General features: G+C 41.0%; 2 protein-coding genes across 9 annotated transcripts in view; both read right to left on the reverse strand.

Moving 5' to 3' along the window:
* Window positions 1–13,012: 13,012 nt before the first annotated feature.
* Window positions 13,013–22,998, reverse strand: LOC149125675 (leptin receptor-like). The gene is made up of 2 exons (XM_089299396.1): window positions 22,975–22,998; window positions 13,013–19,741 (listed from the first exon to the last, which is right to left on the reverse strand). The coding sequence occupies exons 1-2, from the start codon at window positions 22,996–22,998 to the stop codon at window positions 18,908–18,910; spliced, it is 858 nt and encodes a 285-aa protein (XP_089155522.1). The 3' UTR covers window positions 13,013–18,907.
* LOC100351924 (leptin receptor) overlaps window positions 20,815–27,141 on the reverse strand; it is a 134,644-nt gene continuing 128,317 nt past the window's right edge. For all 8 annotated transcript variants that reach the window (XM_089300487.1, XM_089300485.1, XM_089300488.1 and 5 more), the window contains one exon: window positions 20,815–23,025. In XM_089300487.1, coding sequence (XP_089156613.1) covers window positions 23,008–23,025 — 18 coding nt within the window. In that variant the 3' untranslated portion in view covers window positions 20,815–23,007. The remainder of the gene's footprint in view (window positions 23,026–27,141) is intronic.

Here is a 27,141-nt window from a genome sequence, read left to right on the forward strand (position 1 = left end):
CCCACAGCTCTACCACCTCTGTTGGTTCCCTTACTCTCCAGCACTCTTATCCTGCACACCAGGCTGAGCTATTGGATTCAGCTGTACTTCTCACCTTGGGAGCAGTTTCTCTGCTCTTTCTTTATGAACAGAGTGTGCGTGGTAGATAGCCTTGTACAGACAATGCCAGGCGCCTATTGCTGAAGTTGCTGAAAGGGGAATTTAGGGAACTGAAGCAGCCAATTTGTCACAAGGACTCTAATGGACCAGTTGCCCTGGAGAAAATAATTAACATTTCTCACTTCAAGTGCCCTCGACCAGAGGCCAAATACCTAGCAGATCTGAAAGAATAACCGCCTCCCTTGCAACTCTCATCCACTTCAGCAAGATGCATTTCCTTTCCGCATTCTGTCTCCATGGCTTTGTTAGATAGGAATCATCCCTTCCTCTGATGTTCTGACAATGACATTAAGAAGGGTAAGGGGGCGGCGCCGCGGCTCACTAGGCTAATCCTCCGCCTTGCAGCGCCGGCACACCAGGTTCTAGTCCCAGTTGGGGTGCCGGATTCTGTCCCGGTTGCCCCTCTTCCAGTCCAGCTCTCTGCTGTGGCCAGGGAGTGCAGTGGAGGATGGCCCAAGTCCTTGGGCCCTGCACCCCATGGGAGACCAGGATAAATACCTGGCTCCTGCCATCGGATCAGCGCGGTGCGCCAGCCTTGGCGGCCATTGGAGGGTGAACCAATGGCAAAGGAAGACCTTTCTCTCTGTCTCTCTCTCTCACTGTCCACTGTGCCTGTCAAAAAATAAAAAATAAATAAATAAATAAAAAGAAGGGTAAGGGATGTGATAATGCTACATATAGGTGGTTGGGGACCTTAGTGAAGCCCTGAAGAGCTGGAGCACACAGCATTCAAGGTGCTCTGTGTGGGGAGCAGCTCGGACTAGACTAAGTTACTGGAATTAAGACTTATTCTATGCATCTGCTCTCCTCTGTGGGGAGCAGCTCGGACTAGACTAAGTTACTGGAATTAAGACTTATTCTATGCATCTGCTCTCCCACAATATGGCGCTGGGAGAGGAGAAAACAGCTTCTACGCAGCTGCCTCCAGTTCAACCAATAAACTGTAGGACCTACTCCTGATTGGAGGAGAGCAGCGTACTCGGCGTGTGGGCAGCCGAGTTGGGATTGGCAGAAGAGGACTATAAGGGAGGAGAGAGACAGCATGCACCAGGAACATCTAGGGGGAACATCTGAAGGAACACCTGTGCAGCCCCCCAGAGAGCCGGCCGGCGGTGTGCCGCTCCCCTGCGGAAGTGGGGAATGTGGCCAGGGGGAACTGCCCTTCCACGGAGGTGGAAGGGATAGTAGCCAACCCGGGAAGAACCAGCAGCAAACCCGGGGAGGGCCGAGCAGACGAAAGAACAGCGCAGGGTCCTGTGTTGCTCCTCCACGAAGAGGGTGAGCGACATAATGGTGCCGTGACTCGGATATGAAGCCTAGGCAGGGTCTTGTGTCGTTCCCCCACGAAGACGGGGAGCGACATAGTGGTGCCGTGACTCGGATAGGAAACCTAGGAGGGAAAGAAACGGCAAGAAGCAGGAAAATACCGGAGAGAGAGACTAGCGAAGAGCCTAGGGGAAAGCCAGACGAGAAAGGTGCCGGAAGAAGCTATTGAAAGCCTAGGCATAGACTTGGATACGGACTGTGGGAAAGAAGTTAGGATTGAAAGCGAAAGTGAAAGCTTTCATAGACTCGGATGCGGACTATGGCGGGGAAGCTAGGAGATTGAAAGCGAAAGTGAAACCTGGAGGAGGCTTGGACTTGGATACGGACTGTGGGGAGAAGCCAGGAGAAATGAGAGGAATATTGTTGGAAGAAAACTTAAGGAAACATACCGGGTAGAGAAAAATGTTAGGGAGGATGAAGCCGCGAGTGCAGGCCGAGGCGAAGACTTAAGCCACCTTGGAATTCTTCAAGTCACCCCGGGGAGCAAGAGGCGAAGATCTGGAACCAGAGGCAGAGACGTGGGCCGCCAGGATTCGCCAGGTTAGTCCGGGGAACTTGGACTGAATGCCGGTGGTGGCGGAAACATTCGCGGAAGCCGCCGCGTGCAGAGAGAGCACGGGGCGTTGGCGCGAGGCCGTGGTGCGGGCGCGAAGTGCGTGGAGACCGCGGAGTGTGCGCGCGAAGCCGAGCTGCACAGATGAGAGAAGCGCGGGCTGAAGTGGCGCAAAGCCGGGAAGCCGCCGCGGGGCGGGCGCCGGCGGGGCGAGGCGCCGGGAAGCCGCGCAGAGCCGTGAAGCTGCCGCGGGGCGAGGCGCCGGGAAGCCGCGCAAAGCCGGGAAGCCGCGCAGATCGGAGAAGCGCGGGCTGAAGCGGCTCAGAGCCGGGAAGCCGCCGAGAAGCAGTCTCGGGGCGGGCGCCGGAAAGCCGCAGGGATAAGAGAAACAGAAGTTTAGAAGATGAGAGAAATAGGAATGCTGGAAGATAGAAGTAAAATGGGAGAAATAGGAATGCCCGGAGATAGAGAAATAGAGAAATAAAAAGGCCTCCCTACAACACTGCAATGTGAGAGCTTGGATTCGGTCTGCCTAATCAAGTGAGGCGATGAGCACCTGCGGGCAGCTAGCAGCTTATGCGCCGCAGGTCACCGAAGACAGGCACGAATTAACATCAGTAAAGCTTCCCCACAATGCAACAATTAGGAGGCTTGGATTCGGTCTGCCTGATTAAGGCGGTAAGCGCCAGCAAGCAGCTCGACCAGAGTATGAGCTGCAGGTCACCGAAGATAGGCACGAACCAACACTAATAAGTCTCCCCCACAATAAGGCAATGAGAAGGCTTGGATTCGGTTTGCCTGATAGGTCTTGTAAGTCCCCTGCAGGCAGAGCAGAGCATGCGCTGCAGGGCACCGAACACAGGCACGCATCAGCGCCTAAAAACCTCCTCACAACATGGCGAAGAGAGGACCCGGATTCGGTTTTCCTGATTGATAGGACTTGTAAGAGCCTGTGGCAACTCTAGCAAGTAGAGCAGAGTGTGTGCCGCGGGACACCGAAGACAGGCGCGTATCAACACCAAAAAATAAAAAGAAAGGGGGATCTGTGGGGAGCAGCTCGGACTAGACTAAGTTACTGGAATTAAGACTTATTCTATGCATCTGCTCTCCTCTGTGGGGAGCAGCTCGGACTAGACTAAGTTACTGGAATTAAGACTTATTCTATGCATCTGCTCTCCCACAATATGGCGCTGGGAGAGGAGAAAACAGCTTCTACGCAGCTGCCTCCAGTTCAACCAATAAACTGTAGGACCTACTCCTGATTGGAGGAGAGCAGCGTACTCGGCGTGTGGGCAGCCGAGTTGGGATTGGCAGAAGAGGACTATAAGGGAGGAGAGAGACAGCATGCACCAGGAACATCTAGGGGGAACATCTGAAGGAACACCTGTGCAGCCCCCCAGAGAGCCGGCCGGCGGTGTGCCGCTCCCCTGCGGAAGTGGGGAATGTGGCCAGGGGGAACTGCCCTTCCACGGAGGTGGAAGGGATAGTAGCCAACCCGGGAAGAACCAGCAGCAAACCCGGGGAGGGCCGAGCAGACGAAAGAACAGCGCAGGGTCCTGTGTCGTTCCTCCACGAAGAGGGGGAGCGACACTCTGAGCCTTAAATTCCCTCCCAGCTCCACCGCAGGGGAAAGGTAACATCCACCGTGATGGCCAATGATTGCATCAATGATGAGCCTGTGACAATATGACATCAAAAATTGATGAAATCCTTAAGGCCAAAAGACTTGAGCAGGAAATTGAAACCAGAAAGATAAGAAAACCAAAACTTGGATGCTGGATTTAGAAAACAAAAACACAGAATCTCTAGCAAACATGAATTTTAGGTAAACAAATACTACATAAAACATATTTGCAAGAAAAAAATCATTTATTGCTTATCCAAATTCTAACATATCTCAGTGACCTGTATTGTATCTGGCAACTCTACCCTCAATGCCATATGGGACCAAGAGACCACGCTCTGTGTACACAAGCAGGGGGCTCTAGGCCTGAGAGCATCACATAAAGCCAGGACCCTCTTTTTGTCCAAGGAAAGAACTGGAAGAGAGGATTTTGAATATTCTCTCCAAAAAGAAATGAAACTGAGATGTCAGCTATGTTAATTATCCTGATTTGACCATTACCAAAAAAAAAAAAAAAAAAAAAAAAAAACCACAGGTACCAAAATGTCACCTGGCACCCTATAAATATGCACAATTTTTACTTGTCAGTCAAAAATAAAACTTAGGGTCAGGCATTGTGACACAGCTAGTTAAGCCCTTGCTTGGAGATCCACATCCTATACCAGAGTGCCTGGTTTGAGACCTGGCTACTCTACACTTCAATTTTTTTAATGCTTTCTATTTGCATGTTAATATGATATTCATGCACAGAGAACAGATTCAATGTAGTTCATAGATACAAATCTGAGAATATAATGGTTTTATTTCCTCCCTCTCTCCTTCCCTCCAACCTTCCTTCCTTCCTTCCTTCCTTCCTTCCTTCCTTCCTTCCTTCCTTCCTTCTTATTTCTTTCTTTCTTTCTTTCTTTCTTTCTTTCTTTCTTTCTTTCTTTCTTTCTTTCTCTCTCTCTTTCTTTCTTTCTTTCTTTCTCTCTCTCTCTCTCTCTCTTCCTTCCTTCCTTCCTTCCTTCCTTCCTTCCTTCCTTCCTTCCTTCCTTTTAGCTGCCTGCACATTGGATTCACCTTCTGTTTAATGCACATGGGAGGCAGCAATGATGGACCAAGTGCTGGGGTTCCTGCCACTCATGTGGGAGACTTGGATGGAGTTCCTGGCTCCTCATTTCAGCCTGGCCTAGATCTGGTTGCTGTGGGCATTTGGGGAGTGAACTAGTAGATGGGAGATCTCTGTCTCTTCCTCTCTGTTTCACTCTGCTTTTCAAATAATCAATAAATAAATCTTTAAAAAAATAAGAAATTTTAAAGGAATAAATCATCTTTCTTGCCTATATCTCTAGGCAGGGAAAAACAGAAGTAACTCTAATCGGTTTCTTCATGAGAATGTAGAACTGGAATTCAAATTCATACCTGCAATGCACTGTGTGAAACTATAAGCTGAGAAATAAGATTCTAAAAGAATAGTAGTGCCCCAACACCAGGAAGAAGACTATGCAAATCTACATTGGGGAATAGCTTATTAACTCAGAGCTCTTAGAATTTTTAAAAATTAAGTTTATCTAAACATGAATTCACAATTAAAATAAACATGCAAAAATATGAGTACACAGTCCACTTTTGTTAGAGTTTGCAGAAATACTGATAGATTTAGATGACATCAGATGTCAAACACTGGCATTATTGGCTACAGGCTATAACACAATTACTGATAAACTGTATTAAAAATAGATGCTGGGAGCAGGCATTTAAGAGCCTAGTAGTTAAGATGCTAGTTGGACACTTACATCCCGTACTGGATGCCTGGGTAAGAGTCCCAATTCTGCTGTCAATTCTAACTTCCTGCTAATGCAGACCTTTGGGGAAGCAGCAGGTGATGGCTCAGGCAGTCGGGTCCTGGAACATACGCGGGAGATGCGGATTGGTTTCCAAGCTCCAGATCTGACCAGCAACTCCACCCATTGCAGGCACTGGGGAGTGAACCAGTAAATGGTAGGTTGGTTTCTCTCTCTCTCTCTCTTTCCCTCTGCCTCCCTCCGTCTGCCTCCCTCCATCTCAAAAAAATGGATGTCAGATTTTTTTAAAATAAATGTAGAAGAAGATATCATAAAATGACTAGGAAGATTTAAAAGAATTATTTGCCAAATTAAAAGGGTATCATCGAAATTTTTAAATTTAAGAAATATTTGGTAACTTAAAGGTAGGCTGCTGGACTTTCAATTCAGTTCCCTGCTAACAGCCTAGGAAAAGCAGCAGAAAATAGCCCAAGTTTCTGGACGCCTGCTACCCATATGGGAAATCTGGAAGAAGCTTCTAGTTTCTGGCTTTGGTCTGGTTCAATGCTTGCTGTTGTGGCCGTCTGCGGAGTGAACCAGAGGATGAAGCTCTCTTTCTTTCGGTCTCCTCCCTTTCTCTCTCTCTGTCTCTTTGAAAGTTTATCTCTCTCTCTGTTTGAAAGGGAGAGAAAGAGAGAGAGAGACTACAGATGACTCCTTTACTAAATATGTTTTCATATATATAAGCCATCATCATTCATTTAATATGCTCTTATTTCTCGTTAATGCAATACACACACATATATAAGGTATGTGTATATACACATATATATGCACATATATTACATACATATATAATGTGTGCGTAGCTCTAAAATGTAAAAGTGCATAGATACATTTATTTCTCCCACCATATTTCGCAGTGTGTTGTCAACATAGTCCCTGTGAAACTACAAGCAATTTTGCATGCCGCTGGCTCTACTATCACCTAACACAAGCTGTTGACAGTTCCCATCAGTTTTACGCACATGAGACCCTTCTCAGAGGTTTACGTGCCTCCTGGCTGCAGAACATGTGTGCACGTGGACGTGCTTAAAGCCTGTTGAGTGCAGCTTCAGGACAGCTCTTGAAATTAAAATCAGCACAGCAGAACCCAGAGTGCTGAGTCGAAAAGAAAAATGCATTTGGAAGTGAAAAATGCTCCCCTGGCTCAGCATCTATTTTGTCCTCACTGGTGAGATTGGTAATCTTGGGAAAGAAGAGTACTGGCGAAAAACAAACCAAACCAAAAAAAAAAAAAAAAAAAAAAAAAGGAAATTTGGAGCTGAAAGACACTTCAGAGGGATGGGCATTTGGCTTAGCAACTAAGATACCATTGGGACTCCTGCATCCCCTGTCAGCGTGGTTGGGTTAGAGTCCTGGTTCTGTTCCTGATTCCGATTTCCTGATACACACTCTGGGAGGCAGCAGGTGATGGCTCAAGTCGTTGAGTCCCTGCTGCCTATGTAAGAGACCTACATGGAGTTTGCAGCTTCTGGCTTTGGTTTGGCCCAGCCCTGGATATTGCAGGAATACGGGGAGTGAACCAGCAGATGGGAGATCTCGTTCTCTCTGTCTTTCTGCCTTTCAAATTAAATAAATAGATAAATATAATACACATATTTAAAGCTATACTAAAAAAGAGGCACTGGAGAAATTAAATAAAGCCAGCTTCTCACTTATCAGGGAAGGCAATTAAAATGCAGAAAGGGGAAGGATCTCCAAAAGTCACAAAACCACATGAGGGCCAGCGCCGCGGCTCACTAGGCTAATCCTCCGTCTTGCGGCGGCGCCGGCACACCAGGTTCTAGTCCCGGTCGGGGCGCCGGATTCTGTCCAGGTTGCCCCTCTTCCAGGCCAGCTCTCTGCTGTGGCCAGGGAGTGCAGTGGAGGATGGCCCAAGTGCTTGGGCCCTGCACCTCATGGGAGACCAGGATAAGTACCTGGCTACTGGCTTCGGATCACTGGCGGTGCGCCAGCCACAGCGGCCATTGGAGAGTGAACCAACGGCAAAAGGAAGACCTTTCTCTCTGTCTCTCTCACTGTCCACTCTGCCTGTCAAAAAAAAAAAAAAAAAAAAAAAAACACATGGGGACAGGAATAGACAACCTTGTTACCTTACAAGAAAAGATTTTCTGGGCACTTCAGAAAAAGTTTCTGATGATATTCAACACAAATCCTTTTTTTTTTTTTTTTTTTGACAGAGTTAGTGTGAAAGAGAGAGACGGAGAGAAAGGTCTTCTTCCATTGGTTCACCATCCAAATGGTCACTCTGGCCGGCGCACTACGCTGATCCAAAGCCAGGAGCCAGGTGCTTCCTCCTGGTCTCCCATGCGGGTGCAGGGCCCAAGTACTTGGGCCATCCTCCACTGCACTCCCGGGCCACAGCAGAGAGCTGGACTGGAAGAGGGGCAACCGGGACAGAATCCAGTGCCCCGACCGGGACTAGAACCTGGTGTGCCGGCGCCGCAGGCGGAGGATTACCCTAGCGAGCCATGGCACTGGCACAAACATAAATCCTTTTGAGTTCTACATTGTGAGAAGGAAATGGAACATTCTTCGAGGATCAAAAATCGTGAAGTTCTCAAGTAAAATTCAAGTTCAGTCTAATTTTTGCTGAAGTTCTCTTTATCTGTATTGTCTCAGGACCAATACCTGTTTACTTGTCTTCATATTGCTACTTAAAGCATGGTGTGCAGTCAGGAATTTACATGAATTGCATTATTTCTAAAGAAAAAGAAACATACTAAATGTTCTTTAGTTTTACTGAGCTCACGATTAGTGTTAATGTTTGTGTGTTTCTCTCAACCTGAAAATTAGCGTTTGATTTTTTCTTTCTCAATTTAGTAGGGACCATTCTCCAAAACCGGAAATAGATAACCCAGGCTCCTCCTGGGAGGAGCTGTTTTAGCCGTGTTGCTCTTTGGTAATCAGCTCACTCCCACGTCAGTCTCTTCTACTAGTTGAGATGCCCTCAGGTATCAGCGGGACAGCGGGTTAAAATGGCTTAACCCACGGGAAAAACGTATGTCCTCTTTCAGGAGTCCACAAGAAGGAAGTCAGGGCGTGGACGCGGCAGTTCCTACAGTCCCATGGACCACGCCTGTTCCCTGTTTCTTCCATGACTTCCTCAGCACCCTGACTTGGTTTTTCTCCAGCCCAGTCACAGCAGGTGTCTCCCGAAGTGGGGTTGCCTACACTCACATGTGACCATATATTCACTCTCTCACTTTCAAATAATCTGGTTCTCACCTGTGCACCTTTACTTATGCCTTTGCTTTGAATTCTTATCTCTGTGGGGACAAGAACTCGGAATAAAATCAAGATACATATTCCCATAATATTTTCACTTTTTCTGCTCCGTTCAGACACGAGTACATTAGGTACACCCGCCTGTCTTCCTGTGCTGGGCACAGTTTTATCCCATTCACTTCTGAGGCCACTGGCTCATCTCCATTTCCCTCTACATGTGGACCACTCACAGGAAGACTACAGGTCCGAGAAGGCAGTTGACTCCAATGGTACATCCTCCTCTTGAGGTCCCTTCATTTCCTTTCACTGCAGCCATAAATTAAAATGATTGTTTATAATTTAGCATTTTTAAATTTACGCTGTAATGGGAAAGCTTTCTCTGAAAATCTAGCTCACTACGTTGCTGGGTAAAAAAGTTTTTATCTGGGACCAGCATTGTGATGTTGTAGGTAAAACTACCACCTGTGACGCAGGAATCCCATATGGGAACCAGTTTGTGTCCTGGCTGCTCCACTTCCAATCCAACTTGGGAAGGCACTGGAAGATGGCTCAACTGCTCAGGGCACTGCCACCCAGGCGGGAGATCTGGGAAAAGCTCCAGGCTCCTGGCTACAGCCTGGGCCAGTCTTGGCCATAGTGGCCATTTGGGGCGTGAACCAGCAGATGGACGCTCTCTCTCTCCCTCTTCCCTTCTCTCTCTCTCTCTCACCCTCTCAAATACATAAATAAGTCTTTTTTAAAAAGCCTTTATCTGATTTTTGAGCAGCAGATATACGTACACAAATAATAGCCATTTGCTACAATGCAGTTGCTCTGAGATAATAAGATAGAAGTGTATCAGTATCTTGCTGTTTTTTAAAGAACACTATGATTTCCAGGTGTTCTATGTGTGAATACATTTAAAAACCCCTGGTATATCAAAGTGATGGAAGCAACAGTTACAACTAACATCAGCAAGGCTGGTTCTTTATATTTAGGATTACCATATACGAGAATTTCACTGTCTCAACTGGGACACATTTAAGAGTTGAAGGAGTTAAGACCATACCAATCCCAAAATGCTCTAGCATTTTGATCATTGTTAATTAAAGACACTTAAAAAAAAAAAAAAAACAGCAGGTGAAAAGAGATCACTCTGGCTTTCACTGTGTTTCTTAAAAGCAGGTGACAGAATTCCCACGTGCAAGATATCCTTATACCAGAGGGAAAAAGATTCTTATCAGGTACAGAACATTGCAGCTGAGGGAAATCTTGAGCTTCCTAGTTACTTCTCTGTATTAGCTCGAGCCCCTTTGTTGTATCACATTTTACGATCCACTGTTCTGGTTTAGCAGTCAAGGTCACTTTATCTGCTGCTCTGAGACTCATTTCCTTATGAGGGTTCCTGTGTCACATAAAACTTGTAGTAAGTCTGGTTGTGTGCTTTTCTCCTGTTGACCTATTTGCATCCATTTACTTCTCAGCTCCACAAGGGACCCTAAGAGAACAGAGATGGTATGTTGCCTAGCAAAGGGTTCCTAAGAGGAAACTTGGTCAGACACACTGGGGTAGGGAGCCACCCTAGTTACAGCTTCACTTTTAAAGCATTAAATTTGCAGCACTGCAAAGAACTGACCGTGTCCCTGCAAAATCTGTATCTTGAAATTCTAACTCCTAATTTAATGTTAGGAGATAGAGATTATGTGGGTTAATGAGGTCATGAGACTGAAGCCGTCGCGTGGAATGAGTAGTTCTCAGGCACCTCAGGCCACTCCATAGCTCTCTTTCTGCCACGTGAGGATACCAAGAGCAAATGAGAGTCTGCAAGCTGGAAGATGGTGCTCAGCAGACCCTATCATGCTGGTAGCCTGATCTCAGATTTCCAGCTTCCAGAACAGTGAGGAATCCATTTCTTTCCATGGAACTCTGTTACAGTAGTCTGAATTAAGATAAGCACCTGTCAAATCCCTATTCTCTAATATCAAATGTAGATTATGGGAGGAATTTAATATTGCATATAATATGATGTATTTATCTTTTTTTTCAAGATTTTTTTTCTTATTTTTATTTTATTTTTATTTATTTATTTGTTTGACAGGCAGAGTGGACAGTGAGAGAGAGAGGGACAGAGAGAAAGGTCCCCCTTACTGTTGGTTCACCCTCCAATGGCCGCTGCAGCCGGCGCACCGCCGGTGATCCGAAGCCAGGAGCCAGGTACTTCTCCTGGTCTCCCATGGGGTGCAGGGCCCAAGCACTTGGGCCATCCTCCACTGCACTCCCGGGCCACAGCAGAGAGCTGGACTGGAACCGGGACTAGAACCCACAGGCAGAGGATTAGCCTATTGAGCCACGGCGCTGGCCCTGATGTATTTATCTTGATCATTATTTTGGAAGATTCAAGTAATATCTTCAGCCCAAATTTGTTTTATAATTGACATATAACCTTGTGGAACTAAATTTTGCAATGAGGACATTTTTCAACACTTTTAACTCCAATTGAAATATCAAAGGAATTTTTCATAAAAATTTAAACTAAAATTATTCTGGAAAGAATACGTTAGTTATAGTGAACAGAGTATCTCCAGATATTAAAATTTATTGAGCATCTGTGGTAATTAACACATCTAATACTGGAGAAAAACAGGCTGAAAATCTATATAGAAAAGAATATAGCTCAGAAATAAACATAAATACATTTGAGAATCACTAAATGATAAAATGTGACATTTTACATGAGTGGAATGAAAGATTTGTTTGCTTATTATTTTCCCAGATCAAATCTATTGGGACAACTGACTAACCACTTAAAAAAAATAAAAGCTATATCCTTTTTCCACTTGTACAACAGCTTAAATACCAAAGAAACCAAAATTAGAAATCCAAAAAATATAATATAAAATACCAGAAAAATCATTCTTAATGAATTTTTATAATTGGGGTTACTTTTCTAAAGATGATGGAAATCCAGAAGAAATTTTAAAAGGTTGAAAATGTAATAACGTATGAAGGTAAAATGCATAAAAGACAAAAATACTACAAAGCCAAAATATAACTGAAAAACTAATAAATATTTAAATATTTGAAAGATAAAGAACAGATTTTTAATATGTAAGTAATTCATGCACAGTCCCAGTGGTGACCATGGCAGAGTCAGGTTGTTTTTTTTTTGTTTTTTTTTTGTTTTTTTTTTTTTTGACAGGCAGAGTGGACAGTGAGAGAGAGAGACAGAGAGAAAGGTCCTCTGCCGTTGGTTCACCCTCCAATGGCCGCCGCGGCCGGCGCACCACGCTGATCCGATGGCAGGAGCCAGGAGCCAGGTGCTTTTCCTGGTCTCCCATGGGGTGCAGGGCCCAAGCACCTGTGCCATCCTCCACTGCACTCCCTGGCCACAGCAGAGAGCTGGCCTGGAAGAGGGGCAACCGGGACAGAATCCGGCGCCCCGACCGGGACTAGAACCTGGTGTGCCGGCGCCGCTAGGCTGAGGATTAGCCTAGTGAGCGGCGGCGCCGGCGGTGACAGAGTCAGTTTTACTTTCCCAAAAGCATCTACAAAACTAGACAGAATATAGAATACATTAGCCAGAAGATTGCACAGGGATATGAGGGAAGAAAGTGCACAAAATAAGCCATATTTATTATGACTTCTCCCTAGGATTATTCTCTAAATATAGGGGACTAGGGCCTAAAGAAACAGAAGCAGTATCCCAGGGAGTGCCATAGTTGTAAATGGCAAGGAGGTTGGGATTTGGAGGCAAGAGTCTCAGTATGAGCTAACTGTAGAGAGGAATCTCCAAGAATCCATACTGGTGTCCCTTGGGCCCTTGGCCAAATCGTAACCTGTACCTCTGTGGGGTGAAAGTCTAACATCCCTAATAGAAATGAGCTGCTTGTGGATTACTGTTGATTAGTGATAAGAGTGTGAAGTTAGGAACGTTTTATAGTTTCACCCCAGCCAGAATGGGAGGACACTGAGAACACCAGGGAAACTTAGCTGCACGCCCAGAAAGCGAATTTCTAGGGATGATAGTAAAGACTATGCTTAGGATCAGAAAAGCTTAAATATAACCTCCCTTACACAGCCTAAAAGCCCAATGGCATCAAAGTGACCCATCAATAATCTAACTGCCTAAAGGAATAAAATTTATATTCTTGGGAAGATCAGAAATCTAGTCTCTAAGACATATTATTCATAATACCCAGCATCCAAACAAAAATTACATGTGAACAATCAAGAAATAAAGAGAAAAAACAGTGAATAGAATCAGAAATCATTCATTCATATACTAAAGTACAGAAACAAGGCTGGTGAAAACAACTATAATAAGCATATATATTTAATGAACTAAAGGAAAAGATGGATGAAGTGGAAGTATCACATTTGAAGAGACAATTAAAATCCATTAAAATTGCTAAAAGGACAGAATTCAACAAATGGGTTTCACTACACACAGCAAATGACATAATTAGTATCATCAAATACAGTTTTTAAAAAATAACGAAAGTTAAGCATTGAGGCAAGGTGAGTAAAAGAACCCATCCTATGATCCAGCAATTCTACTCTTATCTACCCAGAAGAAAATGTGTAAAATTTCAGTAAGCTTTATAGTGAGGCTTGTGCACCTTACAGTATATATGGATGTCTCAAGAACAATGTAAAAAAGAGTTACAAGTAATCAATAAAATTCTTTTTTTTTTTTTTTTTTTTTTTTTGACAGGCAGAGTGAACAGTGAGAGAGAGAGAGACAGAGAGAAAGGTCTTCCTTTTGCCATTGGTTCACCCTCCAATGGCCACCGCGGCCGGCGCACTGCAGCCAGTGCACCATGCTGATCCAATGGCTGGAGCCAGGTGCTTATCCTGGTCTCCCATGGGGTGCAGGGCCCAAGGACTTGGGCCATCCTCCACTGCACTCCCTGGCCACAGCAGAGAGCTGGCCTGGAAGAGGGGCAACCGGGACAGAATCTGGCACCCCGACCAGGACCAGAACCCGGTGTGCCATTGTCGCAAGGTGAAGGATTAGCCTAGTGAGCCATGGCGCCAGCTATCAATAAAATTCTAATAGCCCATTAGAAAATTAGTCAAAGAATATGAAAGAAGAAAAAAATGGTCTTAACTTATGAAAATATATTCAACTGCATTCACTATATTAAAATTAAAGTATCAAAAAAGATACACCAATTTGAGTTAGTTATCACCTTTGCAACCAAAAGTCCTAACAAGTAGTTTTGTGAAAGTATGACTAGACATAGTTATGTATGCGAATGCTCACTTCTGTGTTGTTCATAATAGTAAAATATTGAAAACAACCTAAATATTAATCAGTTGTGAACAGTTAAATAAACCATTGTACTTTGATAAAATGAAACAATATACAACCATTAAAAATAATGATACAGGTATTTTGTAATTTATATAAAAAATATCACCAAGATACTGTGCTGTGGGAAGCGGGTGACTTCCTAACAGCAAGCAGAATACTTTCCCAACTGTATAAATCATTAAAAGGATTTGTGGAATGAGGACGATGGAAGTTATTTTGAGGAATAGAAACTGAGAGTTGTGCACAAAGGAAGCGTAGCACTTTTTATTTATATTTATCTATACTATTTGATGGATTTTTTTTCCTGTGTGCATTTGGTTTTGCTTTTTAATTTGTTTTAATTACATTTTAAAATTACAAAGTGAGAAGGAGGATAGATCTGAATACTAGCTCACATAGAAGCAAAATCCACATTGTTAGGAACCTAAATGACAAAACACATGTCATAAATCACTACAAATAAGATTTCTTAAAGAACTGTGAGATCAAAATAAAGAGCTCTTGATGATTAACATGAGTAATCTTTCACTACGAGTGGCTATGCCAGCATGACATGGAGGTGGGGTGATCTTTTGAGTGGGTACAGTAATTGGAAGTACTTGGATCCAAAATATTTTCAAGCCCCTTCAAATGCAACACACATGTTTGTAGGAATTGAGAAGTTAAAACTAAAACTTAACAATGAACAAAAACTTACATAAACTGTAAGCATTACTTCCTTATATTTTGAAATATTTATTGATTTTATTATCCAATGAATAAAAATAATACTAAAATAAATTCATGGTAATTCTATTTGGACTTTCACTCCTCAAAGCTTTTAACATTGCTTATGATTCATAATGACAAACAGATGAAAATATTCCTTCTCTCTTGGAAAAACAAGATAATTAGGATAATTAAATTTTATAGGACAATTACTGATGCATACCTCAACGCTTATATTTCTAATATTTATTAACAAAGCAATTGAGACTAGAAAGTATTAACTGCATGCCACTTAATGACAGGTTTTAAAAATACAACATGTACAATATAAGTATTTCACTATAAAATTAAATATCATCCAAATTCATTCTTAGTTCCAGGTTTTTTTCTAATAAACATTATTAAAAATACCCTGTCAGAGATCCTCACAAAATGGAACTAAATACCCTATATATTAAACATAATTAATTTTGAAAAATAGACATTTTCACCAGCTTTCTAAAATAAATAAACTTGTATAAAAATAAGTCATTCAATATAAAACACCGTGGAAACCACTTCTTGATGCTCATACAAATACATGAAATAACATTTCAGTTCTATTGGATTTTTGTATCTTAAATTGCTTCTGAAACATTGTGATTAGGTACAGGAGTGCTTTATTGTTTTAGAAAATCGTTATTCAAGAAAGACTAAAATTACTGACTTAGGTAGCTTCCTTTTATAACTAGTTCTTCACATTGCAAGTAACTGTGCTTAAATGTTTTCTCAAATGCAACTGTTTTAATCATCGTAGGGTGGATGATTATACTATCCTTTACTATTTTAAAATTGAGAGTGTATTTCTCAATACTGAATACTAGAGTTTGATAAACTAAGATGACTCTTAAAATATGAGAAGTACAAGAAATTTCTCTTAAAATAAGACTACAGAAAATAATTTAGGAAGAAGTATTTTTCATTCACATCTAAGTGACACAGAACTTTCTGGTTGCATATAATTTAATCCATTAGCATGTTGTCCAACTCTACGTATGAGCCCTGGATGTGCAACTCTCAACAATACTTACAACCTAAAGTTTGTCTTTCTTCAGCTTTTGAGTAATCTCAATATTCCCGAAGGAATGGAACATATGTTTGAAATTTGGAAAGAGGGATTTGGTTTTATTGGAGAAGAATGACAGCAAGTATAAGAATGTCATGCTTAGTGTTATAAAAGCTTATTCTCAGCCCAGAGTCTCCAGTTGGTTTGGAAACGTCATCCATGTTCTTTTAGTACTTGAACACCAGATTTAAAAAGAAAACAGTATCTGTCCCTATTCCTCCGTCAACATGGACCTCATCTCCAAATGGGAAAAAAGGACACCAACAAGAGGCCCCAACTCTGAGTGGTTTTGCATCCACTGTCTTCATCTTTATTCTTAGAGATTTTCAGCTAGGAAATCTATAATCCTGCTAACCCTGACAAAGGATTTCTCTCTAGTCTGTTTAAATTTGAAGCCACAGCTCAAACTGTTCATTTCTGAGTTTCTTTTAGTGAAATTAAAATATACAGAGGTTGAATAGTAACTTTTTTTGCAATTTAATCCTTTTAGTCAAAATTCCACATTTATCAAAAGTTTGAAATCTAAAGTCCATATTTCAGCTCCTCGCTCCTTCAACCTCTTTTTTTTAACAGAAGCTTTGGGAGGAAATGGAGAGTATGTAAATTATAAAACATTCTAAAATTTTCTCTGTATTTTATGAAAAAAAACACTAATATCAGATAATATTCACAAGGCTCCAAAAAAATATATGTCATGAAAGATATCCTCCAAAGTAGAACTTAGAACACTGACAGTAAATATGATCTAAATCTATTTCCCAATGGGTCAACCTATACCAACTCAGCCCTCAGTATGAAGACAGTGCCTTGGAACCTCAGTACTTCTGAAGTGCTTTTGTTGTTGAATTGCTTGTTTTGGGAACTGAAGCCACCCAGGTGGTGAGGAGCTCAGATTAGTATCTCACTACATTGTAACTCAGAACTGCAGCACTACAGCGATCTTCGGACTTCCGAATTTACTCCAGCACACAAGCAGCACGGGGTGTCCTTGGGCAGGTGTCAGGGACTTTGTATCAGTCTCCTTTTGCCTTGTTCTGAGTCACAGATGACAGGAGTATGTTGTGTTTCAGTGGATGTGTTCAGTTCTTAATCGCCAGTTACATCGAGAGTGAGGCAAAAGTTAATTTTTTATCTCTTCTCTATAGCATCTTCAATTAAATACCTATATCCTATAAGCATAAGCTCACAATAACTTTACCAAAATTTCCATACATATAATAATTTGTCTATCTCTAAATCTCTAAAGCCACTTAAAAAGCAATGAAAACTTACTCTCCATTTGTATTGGCATAGAACAAAGGTTTTTCACACCACACTAGTTCAGGAGTTGGCATGGACACTCTAGCTTTTTCTTCTAAGAGGGTCATCAGCTGAGTATGTCAGCTCCTCAGACATCTTAACAACACAGGATGGCTTCAAGAGTTCATGGAACGTGCAGATTCCGAAAAACTATTCAGGGATTTCAAATTTTTTTCACCAAAATAAACATCTCTTAATTCCACTTTTCCATGAGCTTGCTGAAATACTCTCAAACTAATGAAACAGTTTTAATGATTTGAGTGAGAAATGACCATAAAATAAGAAAAAAAAATCAACTGGGGTCTGGGCTCCTCATTGTTGCCTATAATTGCTCAGGTCATATGGCACAATTAGAAGATAAATGGGATGTAGGAATTTGTTTAGGATAACAGTAAAATCAGAATTCTACATGTGAAACTCTAATGCTGTTTAGAAACCCAGAGGCATATTTTTTAACACAAAAATACTCATTTTGAAGATATCAGTAATCTTCAGCTTCTTACTTCTTGTCATTGGACATCCGTGTGTGCCATTTCCTAGCTCACTGCCAATATGCAATCTTTGTGTTTTCTTACCATACCAAAAGCTGAAACAAATAACAAACTTCTGCATTCACTGTTAAGTCCTTAAAGACATGGATGAGATCTAATTCTCACTTATTTCCATCCAGGATTATATTTATACTTAAGAAATTTTATTTGATTACAAGTAAGTATACTTAATGGATTTGTAATATAAGGTAGATATTAAAAACAAGATCATTATTATTAAAATATGTGGACCTAAATATAAATTCTGGTTTCATCACCCAGTAACTCTGTAACCTTGGGCAAATAATGTCCTTGTTATTAAAAGAGGTTTAACAGTAAAGCATGTCCCCACAATGACTGCAGTAATTAGCTGAGGTAAAGTATTAGCACAGTGTTGGTTTATGTAGAGAATGCTCAATGCACGAGGGGGGAAAACAGTGTACGTGCAAATGGGCATGGGAAAGACAATGATTCCAGAGTGATAAACAGTGACGTGCACTCTAACTGTATCAGAAAGTGACAATTTCAGATCTTTTCAAGAGGACTTAAAATTCACATTATGTTTTCAAAATTGCTTCTGTTGTCATTAAGATAATGGTTATGGGTATTACCATTCTAATGGGTGGTGTCACTCTATGAAATGCATCTTAGATTGGGACAACCAGGCTTCACAAGTCGCACTCACTAAACAAGGCTTAAGCTCTCTATTTATCTTCAACACTGAGTGAAGTACTTACTTCAAATCACAGTCTGATAGCGCAAAATACAAACACAACACCTACTTTTAAAATGTACAAGGATACCTATTAGGTGTAAACGTGGGGGGGGGGCATGCGCAAAACAAAGACAATTCATGGCAAAACAAACACCCCTGAAACAACAATTACATCTCACAAATGTCAGTTAGAAGTCTTCTTTCAGGTGTTGATGTAATACAGAAGATTAGCTCTTCCTACACAGATCTACTATTCACAAAAGACAGTATTTCTTGGGCTTATTTATAGCAAGAAACAAAGAGACCTTCCCCCTGTAGCTTGTGAATAAAATTGTTAGAAGAGTCCATCTGCATCAGGAGGTTTATGAAGGCTTCTTCACATTTTTTGTCTGTATGACTGAGGGATGACAGACACCATGAAGTTTGGGACAATCATTTTCAAATTTGACTCTAATGGTTTTCTCTCCCTCATCCACAAGTGCAGAGGAATATATTACACTTCACATAGTCCATTATAACACTACTCAGGTCTCTCTCATGGAATTACAGTTAAGTCACACATCTTGTTTTCCATTATCTTATGAGTTTGAGTGGAACAAGTTTGAAATTGAGGCATGTAAGATACAAAGGTCTTCTTAGCAGATGTTCCTAAGTCGAAATTATTTTCTGCAAATTGTGAGCAGGTGTCCTGGAGGATTCTGACGTCAGTGAATAAACAGTGAGCTGGGAACGGGCACAGCTCTCCTGATTCGTCAGTCAAAAACACACCACTCTCTCTTTTTTTGATTGAGGTAACACCCAAATAATAGACAGACTTTTCACAATTATTTTCTTCGGGGAAACTTCCCTCCAGGTTCAAAAGTTTGTCCAATCCTTCTGAGAACGTAAGATGTGGTGAAATTATGTTGGGGTGTTGATCTGATAATAAGAGAAATGCTTGGGACTCTATCTGCCATGAGTTATTAGGGAGAGAATCTTTCAGCGGAGAATTTTTGCTAGAGAAGCACTTGCTCACTGAACTGTTGATCAGCTCTCGCTCGTCGCTGGTGTCACTTGATTTTGAGCTGCTGACCAGTGTGGCGTATTTCACGGAGGGCTGTCCCTGGCTTTCATCCTCACAGGTTACCTGGGAGCTCTCCACCTCTGAGAAGTTAGCACTGTTGCCTTGCTCACCAATACAAATAGAATCCTTTTCAAAATCTGGAGATGGCAAAAGCAGTGAGACCGTAGCTGCGGGCACCACCTCATCTCTGTTCTTCCATGATGTGTCAACACTGATATCTTCGGAAATGGTTTCAGGCTCCAAAAGAAGAGGGCCAAATGTCACTGACGCGGCATGCTTGGTAAAAAGATGCTCAAACGTTTCTGGCTAAAAGAAAAGACACGCATTTTAAGGTTCAATTGTATTAAAATGGATGCTTCTTTATATCATACTTGAAGACGTGGAGGTCTGTCAGGTCAATAATGAAAGACAGGAGTCAACCAGAAGTACCTCATTTTGGACTGAGCCAGGTATCACAAACATCACAGGGGAGAGGCAGCTAAGATAATATTTAAAAGGGGGACAAGAGAGACTTATTAGACTTGAGTTCTATTCTATGACCATGAACAGGTGCATAAAACTCTTTCTTTCAGTGTCTCCATCTTTAAAAATGTTCTCAAATTTTCCTTCATGGTGTTGCGCTAGAAATAAATGAAATAGTGGCTGAGAGTGCTAATTTCTCAACAAAGATTGGCTGCTATAATTGGAAAATGGGGTCTTATAAAGAATTTCTAATATTTTATAGTAAATTACATTTCTACAAACTGAAAATGTAAGCCTCAAATTTAAAAAGTACATCGAAACAAAATCCGTTAATCAAAACAACTTTTTCAAGGATGGTTACAATAGCTTTTTATGTTATATAATATAGTATGAAGGCAGAAAAAAACTGTGATTAGGGGCAGGGCTTTGGAGTAGCAGGTAAGGCCGCTGCTGGTTCTAGTCCCAGCTGCTCCACTTCCAATCCAGCTCTTTGCCATGACCTGGAAAGCAGTGGAGAATGGCCCAAGTTCTTGGGACCCTGCCACCACGTGGGAGATCCGGAGGAAGCTCCCAGCTCCTGGCTTGAAGATCAGCACAGCTCTGGCCGTTGTGGGCATTTGGGGAGTGAACCAGTGGATGGAAGACCTATTTCTCTCTACCTCTCTGTAATTCCACCTTTCAAATAAAATAAATAAAGCTTAAAAAAAGAAATTTGTGATTAGTAAGAACGTATCTACCTAATGTCATACTGAGACTCTTCTTGGGACTACCTAAAAATAAGAATCATCCTTATCTGTCAGAAACAATGGGGGTGAAAGAGGTGATCACAGACTTGTAAACTACTATTCTTTATGAATAACTTCATATGAAAATATATACTATAGGACACGTGAAATAAGACAAATACACAGGACAAATGCACATCATGTTTTTTATAGAAACAATGGTTACATCACAACAAAAGTTTTGCCAAGCATCTACAAATCAAGAATCTACGTGCAAAAAGCCCAATTCATACAATGTAAACACAATGAAAAAATGAATATAAAAAAAATTCTGTAGATACATCATGTTGAAAAATTAATACAACTAAATTTAGTGCTATAGAAAATGTGTTCAGTTTATATGTCATATATGTATTTTAACTTTTGAATCTTATAATTTTTAAGCTAATGGAATAAATTCAAATCTACTGCCTGAAATAATGGAATACTCAACTGTTCTTAATAATAGCAAGTATATTCCATATAAGACTACAATTTATTTAGCACAGGTAAAACTTTTAAATGAAATATATTAGTGACTGAAACCATAAAAGAATAAATATATCAAACACTAAGTATAAAAATGAAATAGACTTACATAGATATTAAAATACTGTATAATGACAAATATTGTGTTAATACAATTTTTCTTGTTATTCTATGAATATAACATTTTAAGAGGAAGAGTTTCTATTTCTATTTTCTTTCTGGCAGAAATCCATACATTTATGATTTTCTTCAAATATTTGCTTGGTCTATTTTGTCTGTTCTTAACATTTCTATGATGCATTCATTGAATGGTCTTAAAATTTAAATGGACCTAGAAATTCAGATCACTAAATAAAGGAATCAGATGCTATCAAAATGGAAACAAAAATATGTAGAAGTAACTGATAGCATGTAGTCCAGCTCACAGAGGATCTTCAGATGACGCGTATGGTAGGGATCATACTTTGAAAGACTTCATAACAGGAAGCTAATCCTTGAAATCAAGTAGCGTAAATGTCTACAAATACAGACAGAAGATTCTACTAATAATAGGAAATATCCATATATTATTAAGATATATTTTATCAATGGGTCACAAAACTTTTAGCTTTGTTTATTAGAAAACTATTTCATTCCATGCATCTCATTATTTTGGAGATTTTACAACAGCCTGGGCACATATTAAATATGTATTCATCTGGAAGGAATTAAGTAACTTCTCACAATTCCACTCTTAGATTTACTTTCCAGTGACATCTGTTAATAATCAATGAAAAGGAAAAAGGCACATTCTTCCTATTCTCTAGTTTTTTTTAATATTCAACTGAAACTTTGAATAAAATTTAAATATAAGTGACCTACACATATATATCCTAAATTTAAATATTATTTAGGTTCATCAAACAGAGGCTTTGTTTTAGCCTGAATGTGAACAATACAACACACTTCATATGCTAAATTTATGGAACTAGCAAGTGGTCTTTTTTCAACTAGGAAAAGTTCTGTCCTTACCATGAACTACTTATAAAAGTGCCAAAGAGTCTCCCTTTCTTGTATCACTGCCTACTTCCCTGCCAGCCAGAAGTCCTAGGTAGTTCGGTGGAAATAAATAGACTTAGGCAAGAATTTCACAAGAGGTTGGGCTGGATGCTAGTGTTCTTTTCTGAACGGGGCAATCTGACCTGGATATGTTGGATCATACTGATAGGAACTGTAATTTCTACTGGCCTGTGACAAGCACAGACCACAACTTATGGCTTTCTTTGAACTGAAATGGGAGTTTGCACAAAAGCCACTTCAAGGTTATTGAAAGCTAAAATTCTCAGGTCGACCAAAGTTAGACATAAAAGCTTTAAGGTATTCAAAATAACACCCAAAATTAGACATTAAAAATAAAAACTAAATATTTCCACTGCTTTCTATACTTAAGAGTGACTGTATTTGCAAAGTTCTGTGCTAGAAACTGTAGATTTAGCATTCATTTAGTTACATCACTGGCTACTAAATATTTGATATCTAATATGTAATGACACAATAAGTATAATATTTTAATGTTTTATGACCAGGAAAATGATAAATCAAAAGCCAAAAATCATGAATATTACTTTCAAACTTTAAATGACCTGAAAAGTAATCATACATCCAAAATGAACTGGACTTAAACCTGTATCTTGACCCAAAATTTACACATTTATTTTGTTCTAAATCAACATAATCCACCATATATTAGTTCTCAACAGTTCAACCAAAATGTTTTAGATTTTCTCCCCATCTTCAAAATGTAAAAATCTTCTAATACTCTATAGACTGTTGAGAAGTTGATACATTGGGTTCATCTGCAGTGATCATGATTAGACTTCAAAGAATGTCCGTTCTCTGTTTAGATAAAATAAATAAGAAAGCAAAACAAAAAATCACTCAAAAAGCCAGTTAAAAGATTTCAAAACATTTTCTGTCAGGCTTGGGCTCTGGACTATAAATTCTTACGTTACATGATAGTAACACATCCTTCTGGGAAAGGGTACCATTTGAACCAATAGCATCTCCCATGTTTTAAATCAAGGGTTTAATATCACACTCTGATAGTTCTGATTACCTCAAGAAATAGTAAACTACAGATGAATGGCAGGATAGGCACAGGGAGAGGAAAACAAGGAGCTGGGAAAATTAGAAGAGGGAGGAACCAGCAGTGTTAGTAGAGAGTTTGCAACAAGAAAAAATAAAAGTTGAGAGAAATGAAAGAAAAATTAAAAGAGAGAAGAATTGAAATAGCAAAGAACAGGATCACAAGACCATTATCATGGATTCTTTTCATATAGAGAAAAGATCTAAGAAGTCAACTGGTCCAAGTCTCGGTCCCTCCCTTTTTCAGACAAAATAAAGTGATCAGCTTAAAGTTATGCACCTAATCACAGCAGGATGAGGACCCTGACTTAGTCCCCCTTTTCCTAGTCCAACAGTCTTTCCCTAACACAGTGGAGGGTGAAAAACAGGAAGAAGAACTTGTTCTTTACTTTGCTTGTTCTACTTGCTGTGATAGTTAACAGATTAATTGATACTATCTCCTGATTCTCTATAAGCTGAGGGTTATATAGGACAAGAAGATAAAGAAAACAAATCACATTTTAAGAGAATGAAATACACTCTTGTAGGCCAGTAACATGCACTTCCAGGCATAAGGGGTAAGACTGCTTCTAAAGAGAACTTCTAACTGTAACATATTCCAGCTCTTCCAGACAGACACCTGCAGATCCATTCTAGCAATTTCAGGGATGCTTCTGCCTCGGGTCTGTGAGGAGGATGTTCTTGGAATCCATGGATTGTTGATCTGCTTCCCTTGAGACACAGGGCAGGCTAAGGAATCTAGGGGAGTCTTTAAGGAAAAACCCATTTGGTTTTAACTTCAGCCCTCCTAAAGTAAGTTAGGTGGAATATACTCTTGTGAAAACTGACATAAAAGGAGCAGGCTTGAACAACAACAACAACAAAAATATAAATGATGAGAAAAATACTGTAAAATAAAGAAAAAGAAGTTAATGAAAGGGAAATGAATGAAAAGTGAACCAAAAAAGGCTTAATAAACAGAAAAAAATCAGATGTTCGTATTCGGAAGAAAAAAATAACAGGTTAGGCAAAAAATGCCGAAGAGAAAAAATGTACAAAACAAATGAAGAAAGGTTATAGTCTTCTACAGTGTGAAATTTGAATTTGTTAGAATGAAAGTATGTGAACAAATCAAATCAGGCCCTCAAAAAAGTATGATCTGAGAGAGCTTCTAGAAAACGAGTGATCTAAATTCATTTCTGAAAGACAGAAAACAACAAGTAGGGTTCAGAGGAAAACGAGCAACAGAAGCTGAAGGCGGTGGCAGCTGTCTCAAGACAGGGCTGGTTAAGCCTGCTGAACGCAGTGGAGACAGTGGTGCAGAAACAGCCAGTGACCACAAGCAAGCAAGAAACCTGAAGCAGAAAACTGGAGCCCAGCGCCAGTTCTGCATATGGGGTGTGGCTCTCCTACTCTTCTGCCCAACAAGGAGGCAGCTTGGTGTAAGAACCACCTCCACACCCCAGCTGAGGACTTGTTCTCAAAAGCACCTAGAAACGGTCTGAGGAGGCGCACAGCAGTCGTGAGATCAAGATTACTATCTCAGAACACAGGTTCCTACATACACGACCCTCGCAGACAGCCTGTCTACTGCTTCATTCCTACACGTGAAAGGATTACCATGGATCTGAGGAAAGGCTCAGATAGTAGAGGAAAGGCCAGGATACACTAGAGGAGAACATGACCCAACAGGAACAGAAGGTTCAGGAGTAGAAGAAAAGAGAATTTTAAAATTCTTCATTTATGTACTTATTTTTACTTGAAAGGCAGACAGAGTTGAGACGGGGGCATCAGTGAGGGAAGAGGACAGACAGCTCTTCCACCTAGCGGTTCACTCCTAAAACGCTCACAACAGCCAGTGCTAGGTCAAGTCAAGGCAAGGAGGTTGGAACTCAATTCTGATCCTTCACAGGGATGGCAGGGACCCGAGGACCTCAGCCATCACCTGCTGAGCAGGTGTGCATTAGCAGGAGCTGGAACTCAAGCACTCTGACAGTGGATGCAGGCATCCCAAGCAGCCAAATGCCCACCCCAAGAGAATTTTTAAAACAAACTAAATCCTCCAACTGATATTTCTAGTAAGATTTAAGGAACTACTGCATTCATAAAATCAAAACAAAGAACTCCGAAAAAGAATACTTGGAAATTTGCAACTGTAATACTAAACACAAGTTCAACAGAAGTACTAGAAGAAACAAAACACTAACTGAAAGATAAAAAGTACAGATGATCTATGCACACACTCCATCCAACAAATGCAGACACTCAAAACAGAAAGCCAAAGAAATAAGAGGAAATAAAATTGTCTAAGAAAACGTAAGATTTTCTTAGAGTTTACAGGAGACACAGAATTGAATCTCTTCACATGACATCCAAAGTGTAAAGTGGAAAAAGAACCAGTGTAAACTCAACACCAAAATTTCAGAACATCAAAAAGGTTTTATAAGAGACAATGTTTTATAAGAGAAAAATTGCAAGTAAACTGAAAAATCAAAATATGAATGGCATCTGACTTCTCAGAAATAACTCTGGATGCTGGAGGAGAAGGCAGGAAGTGCTCCAAGTTCAGTCGGAAAGCCTTTTTCAAACTTGAAATTGATACCCCACCAAACTACGCATCAAGGAAGGCAGGACAAAAGGAGCTTCAGGCATCAAAGACCAAGACCTTATCACATGTTACTTAAAAGGCTTTACGAGAACGCAGTTAAGAAAGAGGAAGAGAAGGAATCCAAGAAACAGTACTGACCAGAAACTGGTTACCAGAGAGCTCAGAGTGATGGCTTCAAGCAATTTTATCCAAGTGTAATTCAGATGAAAGGAGGAGGACAGGGGACCTCCTGGACAGAGTGTGTAGGAATGAGGTCTCCAGAGAAGACAACTGCTGGGTAAAGTAGCTCATATAACAGAAACACACAGAAGGGCCGGCGCCGCGGCTCACTAGGCTAATCCTCCGCCTAGCGGCGCCGGCACACTGGGTTCTAGTCCCGGTTGGGGTGCCGGATTCTGTCCCGGTTGCCCCTCTTCCAGGCCAGCTCTCTGCTGTGGCCAGGGAGTGCAGTGGAGGATGGCCCAGGTGCTTGGGCCCTGCACCCCATGGGAGACCAGGAAAAGCACCTGGCTCCTGGCTCCTGCCATCGGATCAGCGCGGTGCGCTGGCCGCAGCGCGCCGGCCGCGGCGGCCATTGGAGGGTGAACCAATGGCAAAAGGAAGACCTTTCTCTCTGTCTCTCTCTCTCACTGTCCACTCTGCCTGTCAAAAAATAAAAAAAAAAAAAATTAAAAAAAAAAAAGAAACACACAGAAGGATGAGAGAGAGAGACATGGAGGAGGACACAAAGAAGGGAGGGAGAAAGGGAGAAAGAAAGAAAGACAAGGAAATTATAGACATTGAGAAACTTTAGTAAGTGAAAAAAGAGCAAAAACCAAAAGTGACAGAAATGAAGTTAATTTAAAGTCAATTCTGATCAACTGGTGTATAATGCTTCCTTTTTTTAAAAAAAATTGCCTTTTAACATTGGAATCGCCAAGAAATATAATCACATTATATTGCCTAGTTCTGTTGGGAACGTATTTACATTATCACAATATTATAAACTCAATTTATTGGTTTGATATTTTTTACTAACCCATAAATTATAGCATAGACTCAAGTTATATTTTACAGAGATAATGGAAAGTATTGGGAGAAATGGGGGTAATGGGTAAGAGGGTTAATGTCCTTTAATTTTACAAAGAAAAAGGTATGGAGAGGGGCCGGCACTGAGGCACAGTGGGTTAAAGCCCTGGCCTGAAGCACCAACATCCCTTATGGGCACCAGTTCTAGTCCCAGCTGCTCCTCTTCCAATCCCACTCTCTGCTATGGCCTGGGATAGCAGTGGAAGATGGCC

This window comes from Oryctolagus cuniculus, chromosome 7, assembly GCF_051225735.1.
Source record: "Oryctolagus cuniculus isolate XC-2025 breed Fujian yellow rabbit chromosome 7, ASM5122573v1, whole genome shotgun sequence".
Classification (NCBI taxonomy): domain Eukaryota; kingdom Metazoa; phylum Chordata; class Mammalia; order Lagomorpha; family Leporidae; genus Oryctolagus; species Oryctolagus cuniculus.

Excerpts from the sequence above, each read along its gene's own strand:
- LOC149125675 (XM_089299396.1), bottom strand. The coding sequence starts at position 22,998 with ATGATCACTGCAGATGAACCCAAT. Across the intron at positions 19,742-22,974 it reads TCACTGCAGATGAACCCAAT|CCAGAAACGTTTGAGCATCT; the intron begins GTATCAACTTCT and ends CTTTTCTTTTAG.